Consider the following 20,563-nt stretch of genomic DNA (forward strand, 5'->3'; position numbering starts at 1 on the left):
GTGATTTTTAGCTACACGTTTTAGTTAACGATGTACTACTGAACCACAAACTAATGTGCAGTACAGTATTCGTTTAATATTAAACTTATTCATATACACAAAACAAACTCGCCGGTTGCATGGGCGTAGCCAGAGTCTTGACTGTGCAGTCTAAACAGTTTATCAAGATGTGTCAAATGTATGTGTTTAATATGCATTCTTTCATTACTTGTGCATTTCAAATGTTCAATAAAATGTGTCCATTGTCTGCAACATCCAGCAAATATTCATACCTTTGCTGCAGTGAGGGTTCGTGATCAGTGTCACCTCAGTTCCTCCTTGCCCCTGCCCAGTTTCATAATTAGCCATCCAGATCTGCAGGCAGTTATAAAGCATCATAAATAATGACGGATCTTTCAGAAACGTGTCCCTCATGACAAACAGACCAGGTGATAGACAACTCCACCAAGTGGATCTGAAACTTTTATTTTAACCTTTTTTACAGTACTGTAACAAAACAAAATAAAAAAAACTGGATGATGAAGACATTTTCCATGCTCTAATTACAAAAGGAGGTTATCATGGGTGGGGAAAGAGAAACTGGTTGTAGTATTGATGCAGACTGAGCTTGTTGTTCATCAGCCCAATTCAGATCTTTTTTTTTCGCTAAATCAGATCAGCTCTGAAAAATATCTGATGTGATTGGTCTAAAGACCAATTAGTGGGGAAAAATATCACAAACCGGGAGAGGCTGAACACTTCCTTCCTGATGGCTGACCCTAGATCAGTTATTGTGGAGCCTGAAAGAGATGGCGTAATACATTTATGTGGAACTGATCCTAGATCAAAGAGTAAACTAATTTAAACAGTGAATGAGGTCCCATTTTCCACTCCCTGCTCCAGTCAGTTTGGCCACCCAGAACACAACCATACTTTCACAGGATGGAGAGAAGCTGTTGACAAGAGAAAGAGGGGTAGGCCTTCCTGGCTCTTTTCAGACATGGAATAAAGTACTAAAACATGAGGTGTAAACAAGCCAGGGAGGGCTACCCCTGCTACCAATGAGGGACCACTAAGGAGAGTAGGGTGGGTACCAGGGGAGGACAGTAGGGGGGCAATCTAAGCATCGTAGTTGGGGTTCTTGCGGAGGATGACGAAGCCCTCCAGGATGGGGGTGACGGGGAGATACTCCTCTGTGGCCAGCTCTGCCCTCTCTCCATGGGCCAGGAGCACTGGCGTGGTGTGGGTCTGGAAACCTGTGATGGCTTTGGGCTTACCGGCCTGACCAACCACGTCCACCGCCTATCGACCAATTACATACATAAACCATGAGGTCGAATCCACTCTGCCATCATCTTATAGCATTTCATCCTGAGAGTGAAAAGCACTTGCACATCTAGACGTTACTTCGCATTGGAGATGTTCAAACATGATTAAAATGAAAATCTCCAGTACATTTCACTTGCAAAGCATCACATCGTGCTGACATTTTGGCCTTCATCACACCATCTAGGCTACATCCTCAACTAGCATTGTATTTTGAATATGAAGTTAATCCTCCAGGCTCTTATTAAGAGCATAGTGTGAGCAGCAGTCATTACCTGTCCCACCCTGACGGACACGGGCAGCGGCCTCAGCTCCTCGTCGAATGTGACCAGCATACGTGGCTGCATGGCAGCCACCAGGCCATAGAGAACGTAGTGAGACTTCCCCAGGATTACTGCAGCACACACAGGAAACAGCAGGGGGCGATGTCAACACAAAGACAAATATTTAGAACTGGGTCAAGGCATTTAGAAGACTTACTACCCAACATGAAAGGAAGGTAGTGGAACTAGCTGGGCAAGGGCCAATGGCATTCAGGAGTTGAACAATTGCTAATTGTTGTTTTTTAAGTGGAATTTTCCATCCATACATTAAAATTCAGGTCACTTCCTCAAATTACTCAACAAATGGACTTCACCCCAATCCTAAACAAACAGATGTGGAAAAACAGAGGGGAAGAAGCCAATAAAATGAGTGGTGAAGAGTAATGAGGAAAAGGGCTTACTGTTCTTGACATCGAGGAAGGAGACTAGGACAGTGAGTAGTCCTGCCACAGCCACCTGACTCATCAGCTGCCTGTCACTGTGGTATGGACACAGTGTCAATGTCCCTTTACCCAGGTGAGTCAGACCCTGTGGACATGGCACAGAGCAAGGGTTAGGAGACACAGACTCTCCCCCTCTAACACGTAGGTTAGAGTGCCAGAGCGGCACCTCTTTTGGCAACCCACCTGTGCAAGTCGGACCATAAAGAGGTTGTTGGGGTCTTTGGCATGGTACTGAGCCAGCTGCCTCAGCATGGCAGCCAGGCGGGCATTGTTTGTTCCTGCAGAGAGAGCGAGATGGAGCCGTGAGTCGTCATGGAAACCAATCACAGCTTGAGACGCAGTCAATGGAGAAGGTCTCATACTTTGGATGTCATCTGGCACAGTGAATTCACAGTTATAGGTATTTTTCTTATTCAAGGACAAGGAATAATTACAGGGGAACATTGTAATAACTTAGTGAGGCAAATCGAAATAACTTTGAACGTCTCAATATAATAATGAAGACACTGACTGATTGGGGCCCACTCACCGCTGCCTACCATGCCCATGGCAAAGATAGAGTTGTGGGAGACCTCTGGGTCAGCATCGTGGGAGAACTTGCTGAGTGTGTCCAGGATGTTGAGGCGAGGATTCGACACGGAGATCAGGGCCAAGGCCAGAGGTACCGCACGCCTTAGAGTAGGCTCACCATACCGCAACTAGGAGAGTGAGTGAGATGGAGAGAAGGCAAGACAATGGAGAGATGAAGAGAAAAACAGTTAGATGTAGGATGGTTAGATTGAGCCAAAGAGACAGGGGCTAAATCAACCCCCAACATGTCCTGAAAATGTGTTGAAGCCAAATGGAGTGAACAGGACAGAGGTTATACTGACCAGGTGTCCAAATGCCCGTAGTGCCATCTCTGAGCCAATCTCTTCTCCCATAGCAATGAGTGCAATACCCAGGACAGCCACACCCTGGGAGGGGGAAGCAGAGAGCAGATTAGTTCAATATCAAATCTCAATTCAAACCCCTCATTAGATTGTATTTTACATTTGTTGTCATTTAGCAGGCACTCTTATCCAGTGGCTTACAGAAGCAATTAGGGTTAAGTGCCTTGCTCAAGGCCACCAACAGATTTTTCACCTATTCAAACCAGCGACGTTTTGGTTACTGGCCCAACACACCTACCCGACACCCCTTTATTAACAAACGCCTGGCATACCTGGTGGGAGCCCATGTCAGCTGCACTCTCTTTCTTGTCTTTATCCTTCTTATCCTTCTTGTCCTTTTCTTCCTCCTTCTCTTTGGCTTCATAGTGCTCACTGCAGATGTGGAGCAGCTGCTGCACCTTCAGTACATTACCAGAACCTAGCATGGAGAGAAACCGAGAGAGATAAATATAGGAAAGCCATCACTTGTAAATCTCAATGAGATCACCTGTATAAATAAATAAGTAAATCAAATGTTTTTTTAAACAGAAAATTTGAGACAAAATGATAACTCTGGAGCTATGAGACTGACCTGCATAGGCACAGACGTCCACCAGCGTGTTAGCGAAGCTGCGGAAGGGCTCAGGCACCACCTGCAGCGCTGCCAGGGTGGTCTCAATGGCCTCCCCTTTACCCAGGTGGTTGAGGCCCAGGCCCAGGGGCAGCCAGCGGGCGTATGTGTCTTTCAGCTCCAGCTCACTCTTCTCCATGATGGACTGGACGATGGTGGAGGTGACGTCACCGTTGCACGAGCCCACCGCGATCATACCGCACGCCAGCGCCGTCACACCTGCCACCTGAGAGTGTGTGACAAAAGACATAACATGGGACAGTGAGCTGGGTTTAATGAGTGTGGATGTGTAATAGACTTAAGAAGACAAACTGTGGAACTATACACACAGTACCTCCATGCTGGACTTGGAGTCTACCATGACAGGCAGCAGCAGAGAGAGGACGTCCTCACGGTTCGAGCCAGCATATGCCAGGCCCAGGCTGGGGATAGAGGAGAAAGGTCAGGGTCAAACCCCACCTAAACAAGTACTTTTCACAGGCAGAGATTACACTGTGCTAATGGACTAAACAAACCTCAATACAAATCGTTAATGTACAAGAGGTGTCAGGCAGTAGGGGCTAGGGGTTGATTTGGGACTAAACACGCATTTCCTTCTCTCCTTACCCGAAGATGGCTCCTATCCGCATGACGTTGCTGTTGTGGAGGACGTAGTCTGACAGCAGGGCCAGGGCCGGGTCACACTCATTCCTCACCCCAGAGTTTACTATGCCACAAGCCAGGAGGGCGCCCGACTACAGGGAGAGAGAGAAAAGAAAGAAAGGGGGAGACATATCTACATGAATAGGATGTTTAGGGCGTTTCTGGATGCTGTGAAGGTTGTGGTGAGGAGGTTTTAATGCAGGGTGTTTGGTAAGAGGCTGAGTGTGTGTGCTGACCTTAATGTAGTCTTCTGAGGAGTAGAGGTACTTGTCTATCTGTGTCAGACCACCGTCCACATCCCACAGCAGGATCATCCCAAGAGAGGCTGCAGCACTCAGCATACCTGGAGATAAACACAGAATTAGCAACATTTACACAACAGCAATATATTACTTTTGTTACTATGCTTGAAATTAAGGATTAGCAATGAAGGCGATACATTAAGTTGCTGCTAAGCATCCTAGATTCATGAGACTGGTACTCACTGTCGAACCACCAAACATGAACCAATTTTCAGTCAAACCCCCACAAATGTGAACCATGAGGCCCATTTGAAGACGGGGATGTGAGGCTTTGTGTGTGTGGTTTCCCTCACCATGGTCTTTGTTCTTGTACAGCCATTTGTTGCCGTCGTCTGTGAGCAGCTTGTCCTGTCCAAACCCTGCGTTGACGAAGCCGTTGACAAATGAGGAGGCCAGGTTCATACGAGCAGAGTCCACCTGGGAACCACTTCCTCCAAACCCTGACAGACAGACAATGGCATGATAAAAAAGAGGATGAGGATAGAGGAGTGTGATAGAACACGACCAGGACATTAGTGAGCTGCTGAAGTGAAGGTGCTGAACTCACTGTTGTTCTCCAGGTGGGTTTTGTAGATGTCATCTGGGACTTTGGGTTCCATGATGTCCAACTGTAAAGAAAGGAAACAGTACGTTACTGGCTGCCTGGTGCTGAGTCATAGCCACTAACAGGCTTAAATGTCTTTCACTAATTGGTTTATTCACTATACCAGCCATTCATTATCCTCTAGCCTCATTTGTTCTCTCACTCTATGCACCATTATTCTCCCACATGACCCCTACCCCACTCTTTCACTCTCCTCTTGGTACCTTCTTCAAGTCTCCTCCATTTCCCCCTCAAAAATATTAAATAGAGCACAGTCCTAACTCATCTCTACAGGTCATATTCCCCTCTCCTTAGCCCTACTCTAAAAACATTTTCTCTAACATACACTCAGCCCCCACTGTCAGTCACACTCCATCCACTGACTTCAACAGTGACCCACTCCCCAGTCCTGCTCTAAACACTCACTCTTACAACCCCCTCCACTCTCTCTAGTAGTCTACCCATCTTCCCTCTTTCTCTCCTCACCTCTCGGGCCAGGGCCAGGAAGTTGCTGTTGAGCTGGACGTTGGACATGATCTCCGTCAGGTCCTCGTAGTCCTCCACATCCTCGTTGAGCTCCAGGAACATGCCATGTCGGCCCAGCATGAAGGCCATCTCCTTCTGGATCACACTACAGGAAAACACCCACTAAACCATCAACTCTTCATGCACATCATTAACTATGGAAAACACTGCTGAATGCATTCCCATTGACTGTCAGTAGAAAATGTGAATAACGATTAGAAAGAAAATACTGTTTACCACTATAGGTTGTACAGGGAACTGCTAAAATAAAGGAAACACCAACATAAAGTTTTCTAATTGGGAGTTGGGCCACCACAAGCTGCCAGGACAGCTTCAATACGCCTTGGCCTAGATTTGACAAGTGTCTGGAACTTTATAGAAGGGATGCAACACCATTCTTCAACAACAACAAAAATAAAAAAATTGGGTTTTTTGTTGACGGCGGTGGAAAACGCCATCTCAGGCGCCGCTCTAGAATCTCAAATAAAATGTTCAATTGGTTGAGATCTGATGACTGAGACACACACCCCTTTAAACACCGTATGCTCCTTTCAGACCCCTCTTTCATGGTAGCCAAAACAGGCAACCCTAAGCATGATGAAATGTTTTAATTGCTTAATTAACTTTGGAACCACACCTGTGTGGAAGCACCTGCTTTCAATATATACCGAACAAAAATATAAAACGCAACATGTCAAGTGTTGGTCCCATGTTTTATGACCTGAAATAAAAGATCCCAGAAATGTTCCATGTGCACAATCTTATTTTTCAACTTTTGTACACAATTGTCTTTATTTCCCTGTTAGTGAGCATTTCTCCTTTGCCAAGATAATCCATTCACTTGACAGGCGTGGCATATCAGGAAGCTGATTAAACAGCATGATCATTACACAAGTGCACCTTGTGCTTGGGAAAATAAAAGGACATTAAAATGTGCAGTCATCACAACACAATGCCACAGATGTCTCAAATTTTGAGATGTCCAATTGGCATGCTAACTGCAGGAATGTCCACCAGAGTTGTTGCCAGAGATTAACCATTTTACTATAAGCCACCTCAGTTGTTTTAGAGAATTTGTCAGTACGTCCAACCGGCCTCACAACCGCAGACCATGTATAACTACACCAGCCCAGGACCTCCACAACCAGCCACCCCGACAGCTGATGAAACTGAAGAGTATTTCTGTCTGTAATAAAGCCCTTTTGTGGGGAACAACTCATTCTGATTGGCTGGGCCTGGCTCTCCAGTGGGTGGGCCCATGCCCTCCCAAGCCCACCCATGGCTTCGCCTCTGCCCAGTCACGTGAAATAGATTAGAGCCTAATTTATTTATTTCAATTGACTGACTTCCTTAAATGAACTCAGTAAAAATGATGAAATTGTATTGAATTTATATTTTTGTTCAGTATACTTTGTAGCCCTCATTCACTCAAGTGTTTCTTTCATGTTGGCAGTTACCTGTAGGTAGCACTTCTTTCGAAAGTTTTGCTGTGAGATAATTAAGTGTGAGAGTGCAGTGAGTGTGTTGTGTCAGTCTGTACATGTCTTTGCAGGAGGTGAAGATGTTCTCCACCAGTTCCACGTCGTTGAGCATCAGGGCCAGCCTCAGGGCCTCTGGGTAACGGTTAAACTTCCTGAAGATGTTAAGGGAACACTTCAACAGGGCAGAGTTCTCTGGCTCAGGGACGTAGCTCACACAGCTGGCATAGAGAGAGAGAGGATGACAGAGGGTTTAGGTAATACTGATGAGAGGAACAACCTTTTGTCTCTTCAGGCTGCTGTTGGCACACTACAAGTATGTTGAGGCAGACGGTGTGGTACATGTGTTTGAACATGTGTGTGTGTGTATATATATATATATATATATATATATATATATATATATATATATATTTGCCCCTCACATGGTAAGGTGTGTGTTGTCCACTCACCTGGTGAGGTAGAGGCAGACCTTGGCATATGCATTATCATCTATGTAGAGCTCCAGCATCTCCAGCTTCTCGACCTCCATCAGCAGGTCACAGGCCTCGTGCTCAGCGTTGTGGGCCATGTTGTAGGGCACAATCTCCTTCACCAGCTTCAGCAAAGTCTCCTGCTGCGTCTTATCACTCTCCTCAACCTCCTGCCACTCCTTGGCCACCTCGCCCGCCAGGTGCCTACACACAAACACACCAGAGTTTAGGGTAGAAGACTAGGGCCGGGACGATACTCGTAAGTATCGCTGAAAGAAAATAAAAGATTGAACTTCATTAGGAAAACAGCCCAAATGTTGGAAACAAACATCCTTAAGTTGTCATCCAGAGTCACATGTATTTATTTTCCAAGCTATAGCACACAATATTTTACACACAGCAGATCGGTCTGCGTCGTGTTTTAATTTTTGCCATGGAAAAAAAATCTAAATACTGGTATTGTCACAGCCCTAGGTCAGACCACACAAACTGCCTACTGCTGCCAGGCATGGAATGAATGAGGCAAATAAGTCACATTTTTACTTAGTCTTCCATTGGTATCAATGCATGACAAAGTGAAAATTCTACTTAAGTAGAAGGTAGGATTCACCCATGTGTTAGCCGTTTCAAATGGCGTCCCGTATCCTACCTGACGTATTCATGTCCCCAGGACGCCAGCTCCTCCTGGGAGCCCAGCAGACGGTACTTCAGACACTCCCGCTCCCCACTCATTGTCATGGCCAAGACCGACACCACGTCCGCACAGAAACTCTGCAAAAACAAAAAGACATAAGTTAGCTAGACATATCCATAATTACAGTTATGATCGGTCCTTCTGAACATGAATCCCTAGTTCCATCCAGAATTTCGATGTCCAATATACTAGGTATCTATCCTTGTTTTTCTTTTCTGTATCTCCAGTAACATTGCAAAATAAATCCATCCAAATGTTTTGCACAGTGTTTATAAAGTAAAAGCAGACAGGGAAAGGAAGCAATACAGTGGTTGAGACAGTCTTGCCATTCCTTCCTCCTGTTTTCCCCACTGAACAGTTAGCCATTTAGCAAGGACATAGAATCGGTGTTCCCACCTTGTTCTCGCCAGGCACCATGCCCTCGTAGATGTCTTTGAGCTTGCCATAATGTGGCCGCAGGAACTTCAGGGGCTTGGGCACAGAGGTCATGGAGGTGGTGGAGGAGCGGATCTGCCTGCGCAGCTCCTCTAGAGCAGGCCGGTACAGAGACGTGTCTGTCTCCTGTGGGTGGGTGAGAGAGAAAGGGGGCAGGGGGGTGTACAAAGAAAGTTGTTTAATATGCATAGCTACCAAAGTTCACGCAGTGTATGTAAATGACTGACTCTGTACATAACGCCTTGTGTACTGTATAATACATAAGAATTGAAAAAAACTATACTGCCCTACAAAGCCAAAAAAGCAAGTAACTTCTCATAGCGTGGAATTGAGGAAAAATAGCTTTTATTTACCTTGCTTTCACAGTAACTTTATGCAGTTACTGCTAACATGACCCCCATTTTCTCCAAAACACAATAGAGGCAGGATACTTGTTCACATGATTAAGCATGTATTTAAATGTAGCAAAAATGATATTGCTCATTTGGTAGAAAATTAGTTAGTTACTGCCTTTTTGCTTGGTAGGGCAGTATAGTCCCAGTGTCTAAAGCAAAGCAGACTTTAGGTTTGGTAGTTATTGTGGTATTCGGCAGTTCTTGTGGTAGTGGTACTCACACCAAGTCTCTCCACCATCATCTCCAGCTCTTCTTGCAGCTGTTTGTCCTCATCAGACTGGAGAGAGAAAAGAGGAACTGACATTACAGTATGACAGATTCAACATGCAATGTTGGGCATTTGAATAACTGAACCCTGCACAGTAAACAGTCAAAAAAAATAACAGGTCTTCCAACAGGGAACTATTGCAATAAAATGCTGTGCAATTTGCTAACAGCTAGATATTGGGAGCATTTTGTCGTACACCGGTCCTATACCATTGTCGACTGATGGTAGGGTTGCCATGATAACTATGTATGTAACCTTTCCTCCATTGTTATGGTGTTTAAAATGGGCTATTGTTAATGTACTCGCTAATAAGTTAAACAACTCCCTCCATGTAAATAACTAGCTAACTAAACAAACAAACACGTAAAAACTAAAGCCACCTCGCAATCAAAGATCACTGATTATGTCAAATCTAGCTAGCTACGCTGTCTCAACGAGACAATCTGAACCACAGGCAGGTTGCTACAGTTCCAAAGTCACTATTAGCTAGCTAACATTACTGTCTATACCAAAGATTGGTATAACTAAACTGTGACTGTACTGTGGTAGCTAACTGTTGGCTAGTTAGCTAACATTATTAGCGAACAGAGAGCCAACGTTAGCTATTTTGATTACGGTTGTTTACATTGCAACACTAACATTATTTAGCTAGTTAACGTTACATTATTTTAACTTGGCTAGCTAGATACTTAGCTAAATTTTATTTTACATTTCGGTAGTTACTTTCTGGCCTGTCATTAGCAATTGTTAGTTAACGTTAGGAGCTGGCTGTGCTAGCTACTGTTACCCTAGGCTAGCAAGCTAACGTCAACATTAAGTATGCTAACGTTAGGTAGTTTTATAGCTCGCTTTCAGTCGGACATAATAATCGTAATTGTTGGCATCTCGTACTTAGCCAGCCATGTCATACTTTTCCATTAAAGGGGACTCAAACAGTTCGCTATTCTTTTGAATGACAACGCTTTCGGCCTGTTCAAACATGCAGTGAGTGAGTGACTCAGGCAAAAACGCTACTCTGCTTCCCTTGTTCAAAATGTTGAGAAGTGTCCCAGCTCACCAGTTCTTGCTCATCTTTTTTATCCTTGTCCTTCCCTGTGGGCTTAGTCTCCTTTAACTCTGTCTTTTCGGACTGCTTTTTCTCTTTATTTTTTGCCTCCTCCATGGTTGCAGTTTCACGGAATTCGGCTACGGATACACTGAACAACCGGAGACCGGGTACACCGCTTCCTCTCTTCAAGAACCGTTGTGTTCTACTGCCACCTGCTATGCAGGAATAATATTGCACCGATCCCTAACCTAACCCCAAGACGATATATGGCAGCACTTAGACTATCCAATGGTGACACTGTCGTGGCAGAATCAGAATTAGTTGGGTAACATAGATAAGATGTTTTATTTTCATAATATGCTTGTGACATACTTGTCATTTAGAATGTATTTTGTTGTACTATAGTGTTGGCCCTTTGCAGTTATCTGTTCTCTGTCAGGGTTCAGTTACTTGGGCCACAGAAAGGGTAGAGGTCAAGCTTGTCTTCAGCGAACTGAAAAGAGGAGTGACCCAGGGATGTGTGTGCTTTGGGGACCTTTAACAGAACGTGACTTGCGTGGGTGTTGTATGTGGAGACGACCAGTTTAAAGAGGAGTATAGAGTGCAGTGATGTGTCCTATAAGGAGCATTGGTGGCAAACCTGATGGCAGAATGGTAAAGAACATCTAGCTGCTCGAGAGCACCCTTACCTGCTGATCTATAAATTATGTCCCCGTAATCTAGCATGGGTAGGATGGTCATCTGAATCTAGGTTAGTTTGGCAGCTGAGGTGAAAGAGGAGCGATTACGATAGAGGAAACCAAGTGTAGATTTAACCTTAGCCTGCAGCTTTGATATGTGCTGAGAGAAGGACAGTGTACCGTCTAGCCATACTCCCAAGTACTTGTATGAGGTACTTGTAGGTACCTCAAGCTCTAAACTCTCAGAGGTAGTAATCACACCTGTGGGGAGAGGGGCAGTATTCTTACCAAACCACATGACCTTTGTTTTGGAGGTGTTCAGAACAAGGCTAAGGGTAGAGAAAGCTTGTTTGATATTAAGAAAGCTTTGCTGTAGAACATTTAACACAAAATCCAGGGAGGGACCAGCTGAGTATAAGACTGTATCATCTGCATATAAATGAATGACAGCACTTCCTACTGCCTGAGCTCTTGCTCCCAGACAAACTAAGAAACGTCTTTGCTCGCTTTGAGGACAATACAGTGCCACTGACACGGCCCACTACCAAAACCTGCGGGCTCTCCTTCACCGCAGCCAACATGAGTAAAGCAATTAAACGATGCCTAACGGCATCCCTAGCCGAGTCCTCAGAGCATGCGCAGACCAGCTGGCTGGTGTGTTTGCGGACATATTCAATAAATCCCTATCCCAGTCTGCTGTTCCCACATGCTTCAAGAGGGCCACCATTGTGCCTGTTCCCAAGAAAGCAAAGGTAACTGAGATAAACGACTATCGCCCTGTAGCACTCACTTCCGTCATCCTGAAGTACTTTGAGAGACTGGTCAAGGATTATATCACCAACACCCTACCTGACACCCTATACCCACTACAATTTGCTTACCGCCCCAATAGGTCAACAGACTATGCAATCGCAATCACACTTTACAGATGCACAATCGAGAGCATCCTGTCGGGATGTATCACCGCCTGGTACGGCAACTTCTCCGCCCACAACCATAAGGCTCTCCAGAGGGTAGTGAGGTCTGCACAACGCATCACCGGGGGCAAACTGCCTGCCCTCCAGGACACCTACACCACCCGATGTCACAAGAAGGCCAAAAAGATCATCAAGGACAACAACCACCCGAGCCACTGAATGTTCACCCAGTTATCATCCAGAAGGCGAGATCAGTACAGGTGGGACCGAAAGACTGAAAAACAGCTTCTATCTCAAGGCCATCAGACTGTTAAACTCTAGCCACTTTAATAATAAAAATTAGATTTAATCAATTTATCACTAGTCACTTTAAACAATGTCACTATATATAATGTTTACATACCCTACATTACTCATCTCATATGTACAGTTGAAGTCGGAAGTTTACATACATTTAGGTTGGAGTCATTAAAACTCGTTTTTCAACCACTCCAGAAATGTCTTGTTAACAAACTATTGTTTCAGCAAGTCGCTAAGGACATCTACTTTGTGCATGACACAAGTCATTTTTCAAACAATTGTTTACAGACAGATTATTTCACTTATAATTTACTGCATCACAATTCCAGTGGGTCAGAAGTTTGCATACACTAAATTGACAGTTCCTTTTCAGAGCTTGGAAAATTCCCCCAAATTATGTTATGGCTTTAGAAGCTTCGGAAAGGCTAATTGACATCATTTGAGTCAATTGGAGGTGTACCTGTGGATGTATTTCAAGGCCTACCTTCAAAAAGTAATGGGAAAATCAAAAGAAATCAGCCAAGACCTCAGCAAAAAAATTGTAGACCTCCACAAGTCTGGTTCATCCTTGGGAGCAATTTCCAAACGCCTGAAAGAACCACGTTCATCTGTACAAACAATAGTATGCAAGTATAAACACCATGGGACCACGCAGCCGTCATTCCGCTCAGGAAGGAGGCGTGTTCTGTCTCCTAGAGATGAATGTACTTTCTTGCGAAACGTGCAAATCAATCCCAGAACAACACCAAAGGACCTCATAAAGATGCTGGAGGAAACAAGTACAAAAGTATGTATAGCCACAGTAAAGCGAGTCCTATATCGACATAACCTGAAAGACCACTCAGCAAGGAAGAAGCCACTGCTCCAAAACCCCCATAAAAAAGCCAGACTACGGTTTGCAACTGCACATGGGGACAAAGATCATTCTTTCTGGAGAAATGTCCTCTAGTCTGATGAAACAGAAATAGAACTGTTTGGTCATAATGACCATCGTTATGTTTGGAGTAAAAAGGGGGAAGCTTGCAAGCTGAAGAACACCATCCCAACCGTGAAGCACGAGGGTGGCAGCATCATGTTGTGGGGGTGCTTTTCTGTAGGAGGGTCTGGTGCACTTCACAAAATAGACGGCATCATGAGGAGGAAAATTACATGGATTTATTGAAGCAACATCTCAAGACATCAGTCAGGAAGTTAAAGCTTGGTCGCAAATGGGTCTTCCAAATGGACAATGACCCCAAGCATACTTCCAAAGTTGTGGCAAAATGGCTTAAGGACAACAAAGTCAAGGTATTGGAGTGGCCATCACAAAGCCCTGACCTCAATCCCATAGAAAGTTTGTGAGCAGAACTGAAAAAGTGTGTGCGAGCAAGGAGGCTTACAAACCTGACTCAATTATACCAGCTCTGTCAGGAGGAATGGGCCAAAATTCACCCAACTTATTGTGGGAAGCTTTTGGAAGGCTACCCGAAATATTTGACCCAAGTTAAACAATTTAAAGGCAATGCTACCGAATACTAATTGAGTGTATGTATACTTCTGACCCACTGGGAATGTGATGAAATAAATAAAAGCTGAAATAAATCATTCTCTCTACTATTTTTCTGACATTTCACATTTTTAAAATTTAGTTGGTGATCCCAACTGACCTAAGACATGGATTTTTTCATTTTATTAAATATCAGTAATTGTGAAAAACTGAGTTTAAATGTATTTGGCTAAGGTGTATGTAAACTTCCGACTTAAACTGTATATACTGTACTCTATACCATCTACTGCATCTTGCCTATGCCGCACAGCCATCGCTCATCCATATATTTACAGTGCATTGCGAAAGTATTCGGCCCCCTTGAACTTTGCGACCTTTTGCCACATTTCAGGCTTCAAACATAAAGATATAAAACTGTATTTTTTTGTGAAGAATCAACAACAAGTGGAACACAATCATGAAGTGGAACGACATTTATTGGATATTTCAAACTTTTTTAACAAATCAAAAACTGAAAAATTGGGCGTGCAAAATTATTCAGCCCCCTTAAGTTAATACTTTGTAGCGCCACCTTTTGCTGCGATTACAGCTGTAAGTCGCTTGGGGTATGTCTCTATCAGTTTTGCACATCGAGAGACTAAAATGTTTTCCCATTCCTCCTTGCAAAACAGCTCGAGCTCAGTGAGGTTGGATGGAGAGCATTTGTGAACAGCAGTTTTCAGTTCTTTCCACAGATTCTCGATTGGATTCAGGTCTGGACTTTGACTTGGCCATTCTAACACCTGGATATGTTTATTTTTGAACCATTCCATTGTAGATTTTGCTTTATGTTTTGGATCATTGTCTTGTTGGAAGACAAATCTCCGTCCCAGTCTCAGGTCTTTTGCAGACTCCATCAGGTTTTCTTCCAGAATGGTCCTGTATTTGGCTCCATCCATCTTCCCATCAATTTTAACCATCTTCCCTGTCCCTGCTGAAGAAAAGCAGGCCCAAACCATGATGCTGCCACCACCATGTTTGACAGTGGGGATGGTGTGTTCAGGGTGATGAGCTGTGTTGCTTTTACGCCAAACATAACGTCTTGCATTGTTGCCAAAAAGTTCAATTTTGGTTTCATCTGACCAGAGCACCTTCTTCCACATGTTTGGTGTGTCTCCCAGGTGGCTTGTGGCAAACTTTAAACAACACTTTTTTATGGATATCTTTAAGAAATGGCTTTCTTCTTGCCACTCTTCCATAAAGGCCAGATTTGTGCAATATATACGACTGATTGTTGTCCTATGGACAGAGTCCCCCACCTCAGCTGTAGATCTCTGCAGTTCATCCAGAGTGATCATGGGCCTCTTGGCTGCATCTCTGATCAGTCTTCTCCTTGTATGAGCTGAAAGTTTAGAGGGACGGCCAGGTCTTGGTAGATTTGCAGTGGTCTGATACTCCTTCCATTTCAATATTATCGCTTGCACAGTGCTCCTTGGGATGTTTAAAGCTTGGGAAATCTTTTTGTATCCAAATCCGGCTTTAAACTTCTTCACAACAGTATCTCGGACCTGCCTGGTGTGTTCCTTGTTCTTCATGATGCTCTCTGCGCTTTTAACGGACCTCTGAGACTATTACAGTGCAGGTGCATTTATACGGGACTTGATTACACACAGGTGGATTGTATTTATCATCATTAGTCATTTAGGTCAACATTGGATCATTCAGAGATCCTCACTGAACTTCTGGAGAGAGTTTGCTGCACTGAAAGTAAAGGGGCTGAATAATTTTGCACGCCCAATTTTTCAGTTTTTGATTTGTTAAAAAAGTTTGAAATATCCAATAAATGTCGTTCCACTTCATGATTGTGTCCCACTTGTTGTTGATTCTTCACAAAAAAATACAGTTTTATATCTTTATGTTTGAAGCCTGAAATGTGGCAAAAGGTCGCAAAGTTCAAGGGGGCCGAATACTTTCGCAATGCACTGTATATGTACATATTCTTATTCATTCCTTTACACTGTGTGTAAGATAGTTGTTGTGAAATTGTTAGATTCCTTGTTAGATATTACTGCACGATCGGAACTAGAAGCACAAGCATTTCGCTACACTCGCATTAACATCTGCTAACCATGTGTATGTGACCATTAACATCTCCAGGTCTTTAAACGTTTTCCAGAACTTCTTGGGGTTAGACCCACAGAGAGAGAACTGCTCCTTAAAGTAACTGACTTTGGCCTTCAGGATAGCCTGAGTGCACTTATTTCTCATTTTCCTGAACAAAAGCCAGTCAGCCTGAGTATGCGTGTGCCAAGCCTTTCGCCAAATGCAATTCTTGAGGTGGAGTAACTCTGCAAGATCACGGTCAAACCAGGGGCTGAACCTGTTTTTAATTCTCATTTTCTTTATGGGGGCATGTTTGTTAACAATACCACTGAAAATATAAAAAAAGAAGGTCCAAGCGTCTTCGACAGAGGGGATCAAGCTGATTCTATACCATTTTACAAATATCACATGCCTTTCTATTTCCATAAGAGTACTTGAAACGTTTTCTATGGTATTTCCTCTTCGTTTTCCCAGCCCGTCAGCATGGCCTTTGAAGCTCTCATAGATTTAACTTTTGCATGTCTGTGTGTCCTTGGTGATGTTTTTTTTTAAAGGTAACAGAAAAAAAGAGAAAGATCTGCATCTTCTAATGATGTCCAGGAGGGAAAGGCAAACCTGTCTTTCAGCAGCAATGGATTACCCAAAAACTGGACAACTTCAAAGATGCAGACAGTCGAGTGTGGAATCAAGTCAGTTCTGACATTTCATTATATTCTTATTTGCACTGCAGTATATGGAGAGATCAATTACCAGTGAGATGTTAAGTCTACTGTCTAGGTGTGATCAAGAGTGTTAGTTCATGCATAACACAACATATTGTTTAATACATTGCCAGAAATTCCTCGTAAGTGAGACGCACTACAGAGCTGGGGGATTGGTGGTGATTGGCGGAGGGCGGAGAGGGTCCAATCAATGCCGAATGGATGGCCATGAACCCCGGTTCGGCCTGGATTCCTTATACCAAGAAGCTCGGCGCCCACTATCTTATGGTAGACCACAGTTTCTACGGCGACAGTTATCCCATGGCGTAAGTTTATTGATTGTTTTTTATGTATGTTTAGATTTGACCTAGAAATGTATATTGCGCTTCCATCACTTTATGATGGTGGCTGTTCTACATCAAATTGACCGCTAGGTGGCAGTGTTCCATTGAAAGGTGAGCCCACTGTTCAAAGTGTCCTGTGCTCTCTCAATCTGAATGTAATTTTACTGATGGATATCTGTTATTATTTGTATCTGGCTAGTTCAAAGAAACTAGTGGGATTGATTGACGTGGCATTGCATGCAGAGTATATAAATAGTCAACCAAGTGCTGAGTGAGGCTCTCAGACTGGCATCCTCCTGACTTGATTGACCCATTGTCTGTCTTGTCCCTTACATGACATGAGCACAGATAATCTATGGTTTCTCAGCAGTCAACAAGCTCTGGCTGACCTGGCTCACTTCCGCGCTGTCATCACCAAACAACGGGGCTTGACCAACAGCAAGTGGGTGGCATTCGGCGGGATCGTACCTAGGCACGCTGGCAGCCCGGTCCTGACTCAAGTACTCCCACCTGATTTATTCTGCTGTGGCAAGCAGTGAGCCTCTCCACACCACGGTCAACTTCTCAGGTAATAATAACACACACACAGTAATCCTCCTTTTTCTCTGTCATCTGTATATTCTCACTCTAATTTGACCTGTACTCAGGCTTGTCCATCTCCCCATCGCTCTTTCTCTCCATGACCAGTGTGTCACTCTGCCTGGGGGAGTATCAGGGCATTACAAGATACCCGGAGGAGGGTGTCACTTAACCATTTTAACATTTGTCTGAAATTAACGTAAGTATATCACTCAATAAACAGCTGAGAGTCATAACAAAAGGTTGAGTCTGGATTGGGCCTTAGTTTCCTGGACTTGCCCTTTACCTCCCGGCGAGTATTCAGGAGATCTCAGTGTTTGGAATGTTTCACCTTGCTGAATGTAGATCCCAGGGATATCCTTGCTATGGAATAGTGAACTGGAATTAGTCATGCACTGAATATGAGTCTGTCACTATCAGTGGAGGCTGCTGAGGGAAGGACGACTCATAATGATGGCTGGAAACCATGGTTGATACCATTCCAGCCATTATTATGAGCCGTCCTCCCCTCAGCAGCCTCCACTGGTCACTATGTGTATTAGAGTTGAGGATAATGGCCAGTGTTGTAAACCATGGAGGGCAGGTAGAGGAATGTGGGTGGATGGGGAAGAGTGAAGGGTCCTCTCTAAGTAGTTGTCTTTGGCTTTCTCTTATTTTCTCTCTTCTATTGTCTCACTGGTTTATTGAGGAAGACTACAAGGGTGTCACCAAGGCAACAGTGTTTTGGAACATGGACATCTATAAAAACACACTGATCTCTTTTGATGAGACTGGGAACATGTCAAGATCAACCAACACACACAAACACAGAAGCTCAGTTGGGAACACTGCACTGATATTTCTCCCAGTCCACGCAAGTTTCTATTTCCTAACAAGCATCAGGTCATTGTGGTTTAGTGAGTGTTTTTTACCCTTTCACTTGCTTGTCTAAACAAGGCTCACTTTCTCCACTGTAAAGATGATAATTTTTTACAAAGTCATAAAGGTTGAAATAATGAAGTTATTATTGGGGTAACCACTAATGGAGCTGGCCTGTGTCCGTACCGAGACTGAGACACTTGGAAAACTCTTTTAACTCTGAACACTATGATATTCTAAATAAGGTTCAGGTTATTTGAACAATACTCCTACACACTGTTTAAGTATAACATTGGGAGGCTGTTATATATATATACAATCCACTCATTATATGTTATGACATGCCTTACTGGCTCTGTGTTGGAACAGTTACCATGTCTTCATAGAACCCAGAGTGCCTTCTAAAGAAGGCTTTTGACACCCTGCAGGAGTGCATCAGACCCCAACAATATCACCAAAGACTTCAAGTACTACACCTCTCCTCTTTTCCCTGCTTCTCCCTCCCTCCACATCTCACAATATACTGTAGCACACAAACATATTCACTCCCTCACTCAGTCATTCTCATCTCCCTGGTATATTACAGAAGAGTTCCAGTAAGAAAAATCCCTACATAATACAGAAAGACAAGGAATACCACAGAACAGGTGTGTGGTGTGGCTGAGCACAAACAGTTGTGTTATTAAATTGGGGTCAAGTGCCAGGAAATGATCCAGTCACTCCTCTCCTAGCTGCCCTGTCCTAAGAGTATGTGTTGATGGTGCTGGTCTGAGATGGGGTCTGGTTTCAGCTCACCCCTCTAGACCTTCAAGGTCTCCATTGGCAGCTTGAGATATTAGAATGTCGGACACGCTCTAGAATCCGTCGGAATGCCATGGCATCCGCTCCTGTCTCTTAGAATCTCTCTGAAAGGCATTGGTGCTCCAGGCAGACAAAGGAATCACTCTCCACATCTTCATTCAGTCCCTCTCCCTCTTATCCTTCCCTCTCCCTCTTATCCTTCCCTATCCCTCTTATCCTTCCCTCTCCCTCTTATCCTTCCCTCTCCCTCCTATCCTTCCCTCTCCCTCTTATCCTTCCCTCTCCCTCTTATCCTTCCCTCTCCCTCCTATCCTCCCTTCCCTCTCCCTCCAATCCTTCCCTCTCCCTCCTATCCTTCCTTCCCTCTCCCTCCTATCCTGCCCTCTCCCTCTTATCCTTCCCTCTCCCTCCTATCCTTCCTTCCCTCTCCCTCCTATCCTTCCCTCTCCCTCTTATCCTTCCCCCTCCCTCTTATCCTCCTTCTTCCCTCTTATCCTTCCCCCTCCTTCTTATCCTTCCCCCTTATCCTCCTCATTCCCTCTTATCCTTCCCCATCCATCTTATCCTCCCCCTTATTCTTCCCTCTCATCCTTCCCCCTCCCTCTTATCCTCCCCTTCCCTCTTATTCTTCCCTCTAATCCTTCCCCCTCCCTCTTATCCTTCCCCTCCCTCTTATCCCTCCGCCTCTCTCTTATCTTTAACTCTTATCCTTCCCTCTCCCTCCTATCCTTCCGTCTTATCCTTGCCTGTTATCCTTCCCTCTCCCTTTCAATCCAAGATGGCGTAGCAGCAAGACGTGTTTGTTTTTGTCCCGTTATTGTCCCATGTAAATATTCAGATTTTTTCTTTTTTTTCTGTATACATTTCAATCTCTTTTTCCATTTTCAAATGAAATATACCTTCCTGCAACCCGCCTCACCCAACATGGTACAGATCTGCTATTTATTTTTTTTGACCTTATAACTGGAACCTCCATCAGAAGCTAGCTACTAGCTATTTAGTCATTGTTAGCCACTGCTAGCAGTCTTTACCTTTAGCACAGACACCAGACACTTTAACCCAGATAGCCCGGATAATATCTGCCAGTCTGCACAGCGCGATATCAACCCGGAGCATATCGGACTGCTCTGGACCATTCCACCGGATCATCACAGCTAGCTAGCTGCTACCGAGTGGCTATCATCCTTGTCCAGAAGCAAGCACCAGTTAGCCTCGAGCTAGGCCCATTCCCCCGGCTAGCAAACAAAGTACACCAACTACAACACCTCTCTTGCCAATTGGCCTGGACCCTTTGTCGACATGGAGCCCTGCCGATCCATCACGACTGGTCTGCTGACGTCTCACGGCCGATGTGCTCTC

At 44.3% G+C, this 20,563-nt stretch overlaps 1 protein-coding gene and 1 pseudogene across 1 annotated transcript; one reads left to right on the top strand and one right to left on the bottom strand.

The window, feature by feature from the left end:
* Window positions 1–429: 429 nt before the first annotated feature.
* LOC139383012 (26S proteasome non-ATPase regulatory subunit 2-like) lies at window positions 430–10,659 on the bottom strand. Its single transcript, XM_071127303.1, has 20 exons — window positions 10,466–10,659; window positions 9,361–9,417; window positions 8,707–8,871; window positions 8,266–8,387; window positions 7,596–7,820; window positions 7,206–7,364; window positions 5,627–5,771; window positions 5,105–5,165; window positions 4,851–4,997; window positions 4,492–4,598; window positions 4,220–4,347; window positions 3,948–4,035; window positions 3,575–3,839; window positions 3,276–3,421; window positions 2,944–3,027; window positions 2,601–2,769; window positions 2,255–2,349; window positions 2,030–2,156; window positions 1,581–1,699; window positions 430–1,281 (listed from the first exon to the last, which is right to left on the bottom strand). Exons 1-20 carry the CDS (start codon window positions 10,568–10,570, stop codon window positions 1,099–1,101), a joined length of 2,697 nt encoding a protein of 898 aa, XP_070983404.1. The 5' UTR covers window positions 10,571–10,659; the 3' UTR covers window positions 430–1,098.
* Window positions 10,660–11,735: 1,076 nt separating this feature from the next.
* On the top strand, window positions 11,736–19,003 carry LOC139382624 (putative serine protease F56F10.1; annotated as a pseudogene).
* Window positions 19,004–20,563: the final 1,560 nt, after the last annotated feature.

The sequence above is a fragment of the Oncorhynchus clarkii genome, chromosome 24 (genome assembly GCF_045791955.1).
Source record: "Oncorhynchus clarkii lewisi isolate Uvic-CL-2024 chromosome 24, UVic_Ocla_1.0, whole genome shotgun sequence".
NCBI classification, from domain to species: domain Eukaryota; kingdom Metazoa; phylum Chordata; class Actinopteri; order Salmoniformes; family Salmonidae; genus Oncorhynchus; species Oncorhynchus clarkii.

Bases quoted from the DNA above. Each gene is read 5' to 3' on its own strand.
- LOC139383012 (XM_071127303.1), bottom strand. From the start codon at position 10,570: ATGGAGGAGGCAAAAAATAAAGAGAAAAAGCAGTCCGAAAAGACAGAG. The intron at 4,599-4,850 runs GTGAGGGAAACC...GTTTATCTCCAG, and splicing joins GTACAAGAACAAAGACCATG to GTATGCTGAGTGCTGCAGCC. The intron at 2,770-2,943 runs GTCAGTATAACC...TCACTCTCCTAG, and splicing joins TACGGGCATTTGGACACCTG to TTGCGGTATGGTGAGCCTAC.